At 34.4% G+C, this 14,423-nt stretch overlaps 1 protein-coding gene across 1 annotated transcript in view; it reads right to left on the reverse strand.

Annotated features, from left to right (window-relative positions):
* Nucleotides 1-1,141: 1,141 nt before the first annotated feature.
* LOC105335506 (cadherin-87A) overlaps nucleotides 1,142-14,423 on the reverse strand; it is a 29,285-nt gene continuing 16,003 nt past the window's right edge. The window contains exons 19-38 of the mRNA XM_034458769.2: nucleotides 13,449-13,575; nucleotides 12,831-12,973; nucleotides 11,844-12,174; nucleotides 11,392-11,549; nucleotides 10,338-10,487; nucleotides 10,102-10,224; nucleotides 9,693-9,879; nucleotides 9,010-9,230; nucleotides 8,269-8,463; nucleotides 8,054-8,164; nucleotides 7,772-7,916; nucleotides 7,284-7,532; nucleotides 6,695-6,936; nucleotides 4,940-5,028; nucleotides 4,527-4,634; nucleotides 3,283-3,430; nucleotides 2,656-2,780; nucleotides 2,292-2,317; nucleotides 2,125-2,159; nucleotides 1,142-1,986 (exon numbers count right to left, since the gene is read on the reverse strand). Of these exons, the coding sequence (XP_034314660.2) occupies nucleotides 1,705-1,986; nucleotides 2,125-2,159; nucleotides 2,292-2,317; nucleotides 2,656-2,780; nucleotides 3,283-3,430; nucleotides 4,527-4,634; nucleotides 4,940-5,028; nucleotides 6,695-6,936; nucleotides 7,284-7,532; nucleotides 7,772-7,916; nucleotides 8,054-8,164; nucleotides 8,269-8,463; nucleotides 9,010-9,230; nucleotides 9,693-9,879; nucleotides 10,102-10,224; nucleotides 10,338-10,487; nucleotides 11,392-11,549; nucleotides 11,844-12,174; nucleotides 12,831-12,973; nucleotides 13,449-13,575 (3,195 nt within the window). The 3' untranslated portion in view covers nucleotides 1,142-1,704. The remainder of the gene's footprint in view (nucleotides 1,987-2,124; nucleotides 2,160-2,291; nucleotides 2,318-2,655; nucleotides 2,781-3,282; nucleotides 3,431-4,526; nucleotides 4,635-4,939; nucleotides 5,029-6,694; nucleotides 6,937-7,283; nucleotides 7,533-7,771; nucleotides 7,917-8,053; nucleotides 8,165-8,268; nucleotides 8,464-9,009; nucleotides 9,231-9,692; nucleotides 9,880-10,101; nucleotides 10,225-10,337; nucleotides 10,488-11,391; nucleotides 11,550-11,843; nucleotides 12,175-12,830; nucleotides 12,974-13,448; nucleotides 13,576-14,423) is intronic.

Raw genomic sequence — 14,423 nt, forward strand, 5'->3', positions numbered from 1 at the left:
CTCTTTGAATTCGGTATTGTTTTAAACATTCAGATAAAAAGCTCTATCTAATGTACGTTCTTTATTTCGTTGTGTTTTTGTTTTACGTAAACGAATATAAAAAAGCGCTGCTTAGTTTTGGAGTTTAACCTGTAAACAAAATTTAATGAGGCCCATAGGTAATGTTGCTCACCTGAATGCTTTCTTTGGCGATTCATCGGAATATGAAGGTAGCGACATTGCAGAAAAAAACATAACCCGCGGTTATGTAAATTTTTTCTGAAATGATCGCTACCTTCATAACCCGCATGAATCACCAAAGAAAGCATTTTATTATTTATATTAACATCTTTCTTTCAACTAATTAATAAATAGATTATGAAGAGTTATTAAAATACCGTTAATGTACACAAGTACGTTAGCAAAAAGAAACAGCCAAATCGTCTCCTGTGAGACTTTGAGTCTGACATCATCATGATTAGTTTGTGCAGTCCGTGATTTTTCTTAGGACGCTGTTGGCTTTGACCAATTGATAAACAGGGCTTGTCAATTTTAATCCTGTCACTTTCTTATTAGTTTCAGCCGCTGTAGATTTCGACCAATCGATAAACGGGGCATGTATATTTCAGCCTGGCTGTTTCTATAGAGCTATGAATTAACTACAAGTTTCCGTAAGAGATAAAAGAAATAATACTTGGTAGATGTTAATATATAGAAATGATGTGAATTCTACAGCGAACCGTACGTGCATAATTTACGCGCATGTAACAATTCGCTGTGTTACCTGTTGCCAAATGTGTTGCTAACACTGAGGGTAATAGAACAGATTATAAACTACAACTAAACAAATCAGATTTCAGTTTTTAACATGAAAGTATAATAAAATTAAATATAAACTTATGAACATATGTTGCATGTACCAGGTACATTTCATGATTCCCCAGATGTAACTATATTCTTTGAGAAAACTGCGGATCAATTTTTAAAATTTTATTTCTAGACGGACCATCAATTACTTGGCAATCTATCCTTTTATCTCATGGTTAGTTTTACTGAACAATTCAGTGCATTATATTGATAATTATCAAAACTAATGTTCAAGACATCCAGACTTAACTTCAAATTAGAAAACAATAAAAAGTAATCATGGTGAAATGGAAAACATTCAAGTTTTATTTAAATATAAAAATATATTTGTATCAAAATGGTTAATGACATATAAAATAGCAGAAATACTTTTCAAAAACACATACAAACACATCCATCAATGAAACTGTGTTTTTTTTATAATCTATCATTCAATAACAAACAGTAGAAAAATGGAGCATTTCATATCATTGTGCTAGTGCAAAAGAATCCATGTATGTATAAATTACAATTTAACAACTTGGCATCTTAAGATCTGATTTCAAATACTGATGTCATCTTCAAGATTTCTCTATCAATCAGAAAAATGTTTTAGAATACAACAAGACTTGTTAACTTCCGTTGACAATAGATTTCATACAAACCCCCAAAGAAAAACACTTCGACATACATGAATAAGCTTCAAGGAGAGCATGAATTACTAGTACATCCTAGAATTTTTTTGAGATTGTTCTCTCCTAATCTAACAACATGGCAAGTAATACATTGAAGTAATACATTTCTCTGTCTGTATGTCTCTAGTATTTGATGATGATTCAGCACTATTGCTGGGTATCAATGATTTAACACGTTGCTAGGTTACATCACTTCTGTCTCTATCCTGTAATCCTCTTCGGCAGGCTCCGACAGTCGTGGGGTGTCTTTGGGACTTGGAGGGGGGCTGGGTGGGGGGCTAGAATCTGGACTAGCATCCCTAATTTCTACATTGATCTCATCGATCTGCTGAGGAATAGGTTCTGGAGCTCTCTCATCCAGCCGGCCCTTCCCGACTTTGGCATACATTGGTTCTCGAGGAACTGGTTCATCGTTCTGGAAGCCGGAGTTATCATATATCTTGAACTCTGGTACTTGTTGGAAAGACTGGAAAGATACAATACAATAGTTATAGCCCCTGCTGCAATTTCTGATTATACTTGTACCTGATTTCCTTTTTATTTGAAAGATATCAATAATATAGAAAAATGCTTCTAAATGTTCCTCCTGCGGCTCATTACTTACTGGATCATACCCTCCTCTGAAACTGCTCTTGTATCCTGTAAATAAAAAAACCCATTAACATTACGTTTTAGTCCTTATATCAGTGGTAGTAAACTATCTCATTTTAAGTCATCACGATTTTGATACATGCAACAAAGGCATCTTTTTAAAACATATTCAACGCTTACGCAGTCTCTCTTCTTTCTGTTTACGCCTGCAAAGCAAAGAAAATAGCGTCAAAAACTGCCTTAACTAAACAGCGTGCATCTTTTTAAAAGGTATCAAACAAAGAATTTGTATCCTTTGTTGAATAACTTGTTATTAGTTTAAAGATCTTGAGGCCGTATACCATATTTTCTTTTTTTTATAATGATTATCATGGAATATTCTTACAAAAGATGATCATTTACTACAGCTAACCCATTGAATATCTTCAAACAATTCAGAGTTATCCCCCTTTAACTGCTCAAAACAATTTAAGAAGAATCATTACATGAATAACAGCTAAACTATCATATATAATGTTGATTATTGATGGCCTTGAACTCTGACCTGCTTCTGATACACCAACATGCCAGCAGGAGGAAGAGGAGAGCGAGGATGATGAGGATGATGACCAATATCATCACCACCATTGTAGGCGTCCGGTCCAGGTAGTTCTTCTCTTCATTGCCCGCCTACATAAAACACGAACATTTAACTTTTTATTTTATTGCATATATTCATACACGTACTGGTACCAGAATGTATTGCCTCAAATTACAGGTTCTAACGGTAATGAAATTATTTTTCCTTTTTTTTTTTCTTTTTTTTTTTTAGAAGTTCTTCACATTATTCAACGTCAAAACTTCATATTAACTAAAGTTAAACCTTAGAACCTCAGTGCATCTAACTTTTTGTGATTCAAACTCATACATGAAAGTTTTAAGTGAATGGCAAGCAGTTGACAAACATTTTAAAATTTGCCTGTGTGAACTTGGTTGGTAATTAATAAATGAACATATACATGTTTCCTAATTTTTAAACTCATAGTTTTGTTGTTTTATTTCTTGGTAATTACTCCATTGAAATTTTCAATGCTATCAAGAAGAGTCTAATGTGCAAAGTGATGAACACCACAGAACAATTCTTCAGGGAGACTGACGGCATAAAAACTGCAAACTTTACAAAACATCATACCTCAATGTTCTGTATATATAACATATCAAACTGGTCACTGTTGGCTGATCTTTGTTGGTTTAGGAGATTCAGTAATTCAGTCGTGGGATAGATGTAGTATGAGGCTCCGTTATAGTTACGACGGATGCCAGATATGTACACGTCAGACCTGAAGAAACAACATACAGTAACACAGGTCAGCTGATTCCTAAAATGTTAACATATTTAGAGGTACTTTCCACAAATTGTGTCAATCTCCTTTCAAGAATTACTGTAGATTCCTTATTAAATGTGAGGAATTAATATCGATGTAAAATCACGAGTAGCACATCTCACGGAATTTAAAGTTTTGGTTTTTTTTGCCAATGTAAACTACAGGAAACTATGAAAAAAAATTGGCATTCTTGCAATTTGATGCAAAACAGTTAAATTGCAGAAGTAATTAAGTACCCGCATAAAATAAGGAATCTACACTAACTAAAATCTGTTACAAATCATTAATGATTTAATTATAAATGTTTACTGTGTGCACATTAATTATCATAAATACAGATAAAGCTTTCAATTGATTTTATAGTCAAAAAGTGGATGACGGTAATTCTAACAGAAAACCATTTCAATCACAGTGCAGTGTGGATTAATATTAGACTGGGGAATAAATCATAGCATCACCATTGCATGTCAGATGACCTGAAAATCAAACCATTTGTATTGTATTCAAACTGTTTTCAACGAACTAAAAAATCCTTGAAATAAGCATTTGACTATGAAAGACTCAAAACACACACTGAATTCTCTTAAAAGCAGTATATTTTCCATACGAAATGTTTCCACAAATACACGGTAAAATACAGTTACATTTAGATACTAAGTATGCCTTAATTTACAAATCTAAATTTGTTTTTAAGGTGGTTTGGGCAACTGTCAATAATAATGTGGATAAATATACATTATAATAAAAGAACTTTCACCCTTTTATAATTTAAAATTTTTACAATATTTGCCCCCAAAAAATGTTTTAAAATTTTTGGGAAAGGTATAAATTATAAAAGCTCCAGCGGGATTTGATCTCATGACATACAGATTCGTAATTTATAGTTAACGCTCTATCCAATTGCATTACATTGTAATAAGGTAGCTATTCCTGGAAAGAAAAAGTTTATAAAATTATACTTAATTTCAATCCGAAATATGTCATAACATAGAGGTGTCCCATACCATCTAAAGTAACCTCATTGTATTTCGCATTGTAAGTGATCACATACCAGATGGATGTAGTCTGTCCATCATCTAGAACATGGTCAACAATTTGGGTGGCGCATACAAAGTCAAAAATAAAGTCACCATTCTGTAAGGTAAGTTTCTGGAGGGATCTGTAAGGAAAAATTGTCGAATATAAATAGTGGTAGTTACATAATCAAATGAATTCTAAGTGAAGAAATTAGTTAAAGCACTGTAAACATTGTATTTGTAACAGTTACAATTATGCTGAGAAATTATCAAATTTGTTGGGGTCAATTCTTTGATAGGTACAAGCAAGAAAATATTCAATGCCATGTCCATGACATTTCTTAAAAACTTTTGCAAGTTTTTGGATACTGGGGCCATTTTGGATATCCACAACGTCAATAAACTTTGTATGATTGCAGGCATGCACACAACAAAGGTAAAAACTTACTTCTTAATTTGTTCAAAGAACTGCCTGACTTCAGTAGCTGGTTGTCTAAGAACCAACTTGACCTGTCTAGTCGGCTCGGTCACAAATATCTGCACACAAAAATAGATGTCAAATTAATTCCTTGTTATTTCAAGAAACTGTAGATTCCTAATTAAAGGCAAGGAATTAAGGTGGAAGGCTACATCGTCACAACATGTCTGACATCTGTTTGAAACGCCATTTTGTTCCGGATTGATAATATTTTGTCATGGTACAAAATATCTATACATCTTCTAACGAGGGAGATGATATAGGAATAAAGTCACCAGAACGCTTATAAGTATGTCAATTTTCTTCCTGTTTAAAGCTTTCAATTAACGTTGATTTTCAGCTGTTTTGTACGGAAAACGTGGAATTTAAATCATTTACTGTTTCACTGCTATTGTCAATACATTTTAGACATGTCATCTGCAACAGACGATCATACATTTGTGATGGATTATTGATATAGGTAAGCAGATATCATATTTTCACTTAAACTATATATGTATGATGAATATAAAATGAAAGTACCATAAGTACGATCCCTTGAATTGATCCCAATTTCCCAAATGTAAACTACTTGCATTGAAACTTAGACATTAAACTAATGTATTTTGATTTAAATAGAAAAAGCTAGGTACATGTAGCAATAGCATGCAGTGGAAGCCCGTATTTGCAAGCCAATTGAGGGAAGGACAGAATTCTGAAAAGGAGCATGTTTTTCATTTCCACACGTACATGTGTATCACTATGGACATCCAATGTATGTATAAATATGCGTATGGTTATTGTTTATAATTGCTATTGTATATAAAAAAGTAAAAGGCAATTTCACTACTAATATTTTGTTTTGAATAGTTAAATATATATAATGCGTTCATCAAAAATATAACTTTTCATCTTCAAATATTATCATAAGCACTACAAATCTTATATATACATATTTAGCATAGACTTGTTCCTTTTTCTTTTTTTTTCTTCGTGAATTTTATTAATTAAAAAATGGTCCCAAGATATTTGAGACCATGTAAAATAAAGAAAGACAACTCTTAAACAGGATCTTTCATACCAAGATTTTTGCAATAATTCAGTATTTTCTTTAATTTTTCAATTTCATTCAATTTCTTTTTTTTATCCTATTAACCAACGAATCTTGTTTATATTTTCAGATTTTTGTGGGATTTTGTCCAGCAGTTTGCCTTAAAAGAATTTTTTTATATTTAAGTTTCATATTTTATGTGGATTCCAATAAAAATCATACAAACTTCATTCATGATGATTTTGTCTTTTATTTCTAAACTTAATGACATTTCACTTCATAAGAATTTTAAAACAGAAATGTTTAAAAATTTGATAAATAAGGGGTTATCTGGAACCAGACTGATATTTTAAAAATTCTCTACAAAATAGAGTATTGTGTTTTGAGGTCTATTATTGTTGATTATTGTGCCGAGTATTAGTAACAAATGCATGCAACAAAAATCTCCTACACTTATTTGGTGTAGAGATCCACCTTAATATCCACTTAAAATTGCGAGAAGCACACCTCGCAGATTTTAAAATATCGCATTTATCTTTCAGACATATATAAACTAAATGCGCGTTCACGATTTTATGTTCTCGCAATTTGATGCAAGACACTTGAATCACGGAATTAAGTACCCGTGAAAAAAAAGGAATCTTCAGTAAACAAAACCTTTGAAAAATGTACCAGTTACTGTGGTATCAACCTACCAGGGCTGTGGTGTTGTGATACAGTGTTCCCTGGTCTGTGGCCCGGAGCTTCAGGTCAAAAGTCTGTCCCCCGTAGCTGTTCATCAGGACCGCATTATACAGGACACCGGAGCGGGAGTCAATCCCAATCGCATTATCCCTGTTCCCCTGCTGAATGGAGTAGGTCACAGATCCCACAGAGTCTGCATCCACAGCCTCCACCTTCAAAATGCTCTGACCAAGGGAAGAACGGACAGAGATACCTTTAGAAAACGAGAGAAAACATATCATTCAGTAACACAATCACTATGGTGTTAAAGCAAAAAGAAATTTTCACCACTATGCATACAGATACAATATACAGCTTGAAATGTCATAGCACTGTAGATCAATTTCATTTTGGGAGATCTCATTTCCATCAGAATATAGTTAATTCATTATTATTTGCAATATACAATTTTTCCTGATTGAAAAACAGGAGATTGACTTGTATGACTAACCTTGACAAAAAAAACTGTTGTTTTTTGCAAAACAAGTTCATGTTTAAATAGTTATCACAAATAAGCAGTGATTTACAGGGTCCTTCATAGATAAAAATACCCCCACTTACACCCATGGTAGAGATTCTGGGTAAAATCTGGTCGAACATCGTTGGCATTCTTGATCTGGATCCTCCAGGTGGCGATGCTTGGATCCATGGCCCTCCGGCGCCGACTCCGGATGACTGTGTAATCACTTATATTGTTAGTGGCTTGTATGTCCAACAGATACACACTCTGTTCTTCTCTATCCAGCCTCTTTGTCAAAATCAGATCTCCAGTCTCAGGAATCAATCGGAAATATCCCTTCTCATTTCCACCTAGTAAAGTAATATAATAATATAAATAACATTATCTTTTATCATCTATATATTCTTTTTTATTAAATTTTTTTAATTCTCATATTAGCAAAGCTTGTAATCTATTAAAAAAATATCAATGTAAACAAAGCATGTTTGAAACTTTAACATAAATATAATTTTTTTCTAGTGTGGTCAAACATACATGTAATTGTAGCAAGTTTTCTTTTTTTACTTTTGAAGCTGCACAGTACACTTACTGATGATGTAATAGAAGACCTTGGAGTACTGAGCATCATCTATGTCCTTGGCCTCAAAACTACTCCCAAGCAGTCTCCCAAGGGAAGAGTTGACTGGTTTGTTCTCATCAATGTCCTCAAACTGGATCTCTTTTGTCTCACCATTCTAAATTTATCCGTAAGTTTTTGTTATAACAGTACAGAAGCACACCATCGAAATCTTAATCTCCATACACAGTATATTCAAATAAACTGCAAAGAAACTCATTTCGGATTTTAACTGTAACTGCAGATCATACTTACAGAATTGGTTGGAAATTTGGGATCATTATCGTTAACATCCAGGATTTTGATGGATAAATACCGCGTGGTCTCCAGGAATGGGTCTCCTCGATCACGGGCAACAAGCAGAAGCTGGAAATAACATCACTTGCATGTAAAAAGCAACCAAATGAAAAATAATGGTAAAATAGTGCAAAAGGATGTGATAGTATAATACAATGAAGTCCTTTCAATACCAGGTAGCGGTCTCGGGTCTCCCTGTCGTACACCTTTTCGGCTCTGATGACACCTGTGATTGGGTTGATACGGAACTCATTGGTGATGGTGGTGTAAACACCATTGACATAGAATCCATAGTCAATGATGCCGTTATCATTGCGATCGGAGTCCTTGGCTTCCACATCGTACACCAACATCCCGAGGTACTGCTCCTGTAATTATAAGAAAAACTTTTTAAAAAACAGTGGCAGGTAATGCATTTTGTTTAGTTGATCACCATTAATGGCTCAAATGAGAATAATAGTATTCTATTAGATGAATCATTGAACAACACAAGACTCTGATCAAATACTATGCCTAAAGCATTGGCTACGTCAAGATACCAAACATTGTCTGCAATCTGTGGACAGCCTTGCAAAAACTATATTGACTGTGGGCAAATCTCCTAATAAACCATGTCCTATTCCAGTGGATTTCTCTACATTTTTGTGAAGGAATCTCCTCAAATACTAGCAGGTGCTTATAAACAGTAGCATGTTTTCATAACCTGATACCTGATTTCATTTATTCAAAATACAACAAGTTTATTAGTTGATTTATTAAATAAATGCATGTATTCAAGAAGGAGAAGAATTTTCATTGAGTTTGCCTCCCGTCAGTAAGCATACGTGAGTCTGGCCATGGAATTCCAACATTAGAAACCAATATACCCTTCCTTGACTTAGATGAATGACCTTGAATTTATTAGGATGACATACCTCTAATACATTGATGGTCATGTTGTCTAAGGGTGGAATGGTCCATTCTGGAGGAGAGTTTGTGGCCTCTAGGACAATAATGGTAACTTTGGCTGTGCTATTAAACGGTCCACTCCCACCTTCATCACGGGCCATGATGTGAAATACGTAAGTCCCAGAATTCCTCAGCAAGCTTCTATCTACACGAATTCTACCATTTGTTGGTTCAATTGCAAAGAAATCTGCATTGAAAAAAAAACCACCTTTATCATTTAGCAAGTTTCCGGTACATCAAATGAATGAAATCAAATAGAAATTCTACAACTGCATGAACACAATAATTTGTGTACTGTGAATATCAAGCATAGACAGAAGGACTAGCATCTGAGTTTACTCACTGTCAGTCTGGATTTACTCAGTCTGAGTTTAATTACTCTCAATCTCATTTTAGTCAGTATGAGTTTAATCACTGTCAGTCTGGGTTTACTCAAACTGAGTTTAGTCACTGTCATTCTTAGTTTAGTCAGTCTGAGTTTACTCACTATCAGTCTGTGTTTACTCATTGCAAGTCTGATTTTACTCACTGTTAGTCTGAGTTTAGTCACTGTCAATCTTAGTTTAATCAGTCTAAGGTCACTCACTATCAGTCTGAGTTTAGTCACTGTCAGTCTCGGTCTACTCACTGTCAGTCTCAGTCTACTCACTGTCAGGGTCTCCTGAGCCAGGCACCTTGGAGAACTGTAACCTGGCATTGTTCCCATCATCAGGATCGCTGGCAAACACCTGCAGCACGTGGGTGTAGATAGGAATAGTCTCAATGATCTGCTGGAGATACTCGGGCTGGTTGAACTTTGGAGGGTTGTCATTCTCATCCTGTAGGGTGATGTACACCTGGAGGGAAAATGGATTCCAACATTAGGACGAAACTAAAACTTTTGCGTTGTTCACATGTTGAACTCTAAACAAAGTGTTTTGAATCTCCTTACACAAGCTACTTCCACTAATACATGCATTTTTTAGAGGGTTTGAGTAGCGTAAAGCGCTACAGAACTTTCAATAAATGGTTCATTAAAAAACATAAGTCTGACTCGGATTTTAATCATGAAAACTTACTGTAACAGTTGAGAATCTGCGAACAACCGCATCAAGAGGGCTGTCGTAGGCAGTGACCTGTATGTCGAGTTCCCTCAACTCCTCACGATCTAATTTTGCTCCCGGTGCAACAAATATTTCCCCCTTAGTAAAAAATAAATCACATAAATAATAATAAGAATTTTTTCAAACTGTTCATGTAATAATCATTATGTACATGTTGGTTTTAGTGATACTAGTTTATCTAAAGAACTCACCGAGATGTTGTTAATGGTAAATCGTGTTTCCTCGGAATCCAAGGCATATCGAACAACCCCATAGTCTCCTTTGTCTTTATCAGTTGCAAAAACATTTGTCACAAATTTTCCTCCCTTCGAATTTTCTGGTATACGAACTGTGTAAGCACCCTGCAATAAATAACAGAAGCTTTTCTAGACATATAACTAATACATGCATTCATATGCAAATACACAACTCCATAGAGCAAAATTTAATGAAATATAAAATGATTACAGATATATCTCATGAATCATATGTGAAATCACTTAAGTTGGGACGACTGTTTACTCTTTCTGATTAAATATCGAAAAGTTTTCGTTGATGTCTTAATCACATATGTACCTAAGTAAACATAGGTCCGCTGTCATTGATGTTTATCCAATATGATTAAAATTAGATCTTTGATCCACTCTAAATAGATTGCTACACAGACAGCAAGGTGTGTAGCCTTTGTGTAGCGATCTATTAGGAGCGGATGAAAAATCTCATTTTAGTTAGATTGATGTTTACCTAATTGAATATGGGCGAGTCGTTGTTGATGTTTACCTAATTAAATATGGGCGAGTCGTTGTTGATGTTTACCTGATTAAATATGGGAGAATTGTTGTTGATGTTTACCTGATCAAATATTGGAGAGTTGTCATTGATTTTTACAAGATTAAATATGGGAGAGTTGTCGTTGATGATTACCTGTCAGTGATTAAAAATAGGAGAGTTGTCATTGATGTTTACCTGATTAAATATGGGAGAGTTGTCGTTGATGATTACCTGATTAAACACAGGAGAGTTGTCATTGATTTTTACCTGATTAAATATAGAAGAGTTGTCGTTGATGATTACCTGTCAGTGATTAAAAATAGGAGAGTTGTCATTGATGTTTACCTGATTAAATATGGGAGAGTTGTCGTTGATGATTACCTGATTAAACACAGGAGAGTTGTCATTGATTTTTACCTGATTAAATATAGAAGAGTTGTCGTTGATGATTACCTGTCAGTGATTAAAAATAGGAGAGTTGTCATTGATGTTTACCTGATTAAATATGGGAGAGTTGTCGTTGATGTTCCTGATGGTGACATACACAGTGGTCGTGTTACCAAGGCGAGGGGTTCCACTGTCCCACACCTGAGCAGTGAACTGAGAAAATTCCACCTCCTCAAAATCAACCCGACTACTGATACTGACAACACCTGGAAAAATAATACATAAAATATGTAGATTAGTGTCCAACGTATTCAGCAAGAACAAAAAGATTTAGAAATATAATGGTGAAATTATGAATCTTTTAAATAACCCTTTCACTTTTACATGTAATGTTATTATTGGATATTTATGCGATATATTTGAGCTTTAAGTAGCATTCTTACATAAATATTGTTTGAGAGTTTTTATTCTTTTTAATTTTAAATTCATAAGATAAGGACTTTGGCCTACATCAACAATATACTGGATATGTAATTACCTTAAATAGATGATATTGTTACCTGTCTGATATCCAATGGCAAAAAAGTTATCTGGATTTTGAATAATCTGGTACTCTGCAATAGGATCATCTTGATCCGTGGCCAGCAATGCCATAACGAATGTTCCGATTGGCTGTTCCTCGTCAATGGTTACATTGTTGTATGGCAGGAACTGGGGGTGTTGGTCGTTGTATTCCAGGATGTTGATGATGAGGTTTCCTGTGCCTGTCTGCTGTGGAGTCGCTGTCACATCCACTACGTGGACCGTAAGAGTTACCACAGAGGCTCGATCTCGATCCAGTTTAATATTTGTCTGTACATCACCTGTCTGTTGGTTTATGGTAAACAGTTGCTGCAAAATATAAATTGTAGACCTAAAATTAATTAATGTCACTGTCATGGCATGTCAATAATTAATTCTTTTACTTAAGATTGCATATGCATTGGTTTTATTAATACATGTGTATTGTAAAATTCAGAATTTTTATGAAACATAAATTCATGAAGAATTGTACTGTCAATAATTGATGGGTTTTTTTTCTTCAGATATCTACTATACATACATCAAGTACAGAATTTTACCTGTAATACTCAACAATTTACATGCTATTCAAATTTCATTTGATTTAAAATGAACAATCCAGTCATCATTATTGCAATTAGCAAGCTTTAATAAACTTTGATAGACACTGTAGGTGTAGTACATTTTCTCTACATTTTTAATTTGCTTACTAGAAACATAATCCTGAAAAAATCTTTGCTGAGTTGTGAAGATAGAAGTCACTAATAGATGGCGGTTTACAGTATTGACAAATAAGAGGGCCAGAGACCAATATAATTTCACATGTATGAAAACGTGTCTATAATTTTTTAAATAATGGGGTACCTTGATAGCTGTATATGGTTCTAGCTACCATCAAAATCCTACAGCCAGTCTTTAATATATTTAGTAACCTTATGTGAGAATTATTGCGAGTTTCCAAGAATGAGGACACAGAGCACACTTACGGTGATGTCATAGTTGCTTCTATCAACTGGCACTCCATCTGGTGTGATGGCAGAGATGGGTTCCACCAAGAAAAAGTTGAGCACGGAATTGTCATCCGGATCAGCGGCTCTCATCTTGTGGACACTGAATCCGATGGCAACATCTGTAACAAACAAAAGTCAGTACCATTAGTACCGGTAGTAGTAATGTCACTGATCGATGAATGTGCTTTATCAACAATCATTACTAATGATTGTTGATAAAGCACATTCATCGATCAGTTCAAGTACAAAACTGCATTTAACCTAATAAACCTTAGGAACTTAGAAAATGATGTAAATCCTGTAAATACAAAGCCAAATATTTGAAGTTTATGACAATCTAAGCATCACTTGACACTACTGTACATGAATACTTCAATGCAAATATTTTTTTCGCATTTCAGAGCCACATGTGGTCCCTTCTAGCTTTCATGAAAAATACGTCTCCAAACAAACTGTTGGTTTTTTCATCAAATCTAATTATAATTAGATTAATTTTACTAATATCAAAATTGCTTTCAGCCTAATTATTGACGCCTATTCTACTACCGCAGTGTGAAATTCATCGAAAATTACGTAATAATGAATATCATTTACTTTCATAAACATCAGCTCTCTGTGTGGAGGGGGTAAAGTAAGGGTCCTTGTTATTGGTGTCAGTGATCTCTATGGTGACATAACACGTGCCTGTCTGCTGGGGACGACCTCTGTCTCTGGCCTTGACCTAAATTCAACAAGATCATTAAATTCGATATCCAAAAAATCTTTGTTACATGAAACATTTTGAAACTATATTTTAAACTAGAGGTACTGTGAGCAAGCTCACAAATAATACCTAACGCTAAGAAAAAATCATAACTCAAGTATTTTTTTATTACAGAAAATAATGGATGCTATCAATTTCACCGTCCATGTTCTATAATGCTAATATGAGTACACAAACCAATTTCTATTCTTTAAATTCTATTTTATTTAAAATTAACTGTTAATGAATGAAGTTATTTATATCCTAATGATCAAATGATAATCCACATGTCAAGAAGCCATTCAATGTTTTAAATTTTTGGTATACCAAGCCCAATTCTTTTTTTCGAAAACTTCCAAAAAAACCAACATTATGGCAGGCCATTTCCAGAAAGGCAGGCAGGGATAAGAATCTCTAAAAATCAATTTTATGTGGCCCGACACAAGCAAGCTTTGTGTCATTTAGCATCTGATCATTTTATTAATACAAGACATTACACAGACAGGTATTATTAAGCATTTTAAAATGATAACCTTGAAATAGCCCAAACGACCAATTAGGTCAAAGTCATAACACACCTTCAGGTCATAAGCAACCAAAGTATCTCCATAAGAAAGATAAGGACCGGACACAAATTTACACTTTCTCTGCCAGTGACCTTGGCCTTGCCCAAATGACCTTGGGTCTAGGTCATGACAAAACTTCAGGTCATAAGCAATCTTTGTAAGAAGAACTTCCAATGTCTGTCCATAAGAAAGATATGGACCGGACATTTTGCACAGACAGATGGACAGACGAACAGACGAACGGACAAGGTGATTCCTATA

The sequence above is a fragment of the Magallana gigas genome, chromosome 7, assembly GCF_963853765.1.
Source record: "Magallana gigas chromosome 7, xbMagGiga1.1, whole genome shotgun sequence".
NCBI classification, from domain to species: domain Eukaryota; kingdom Metazoa; phylum Mollusca; class Bivalvia; order Ostreida; family Ostreidae; genus Magallana; species Magallana gigas.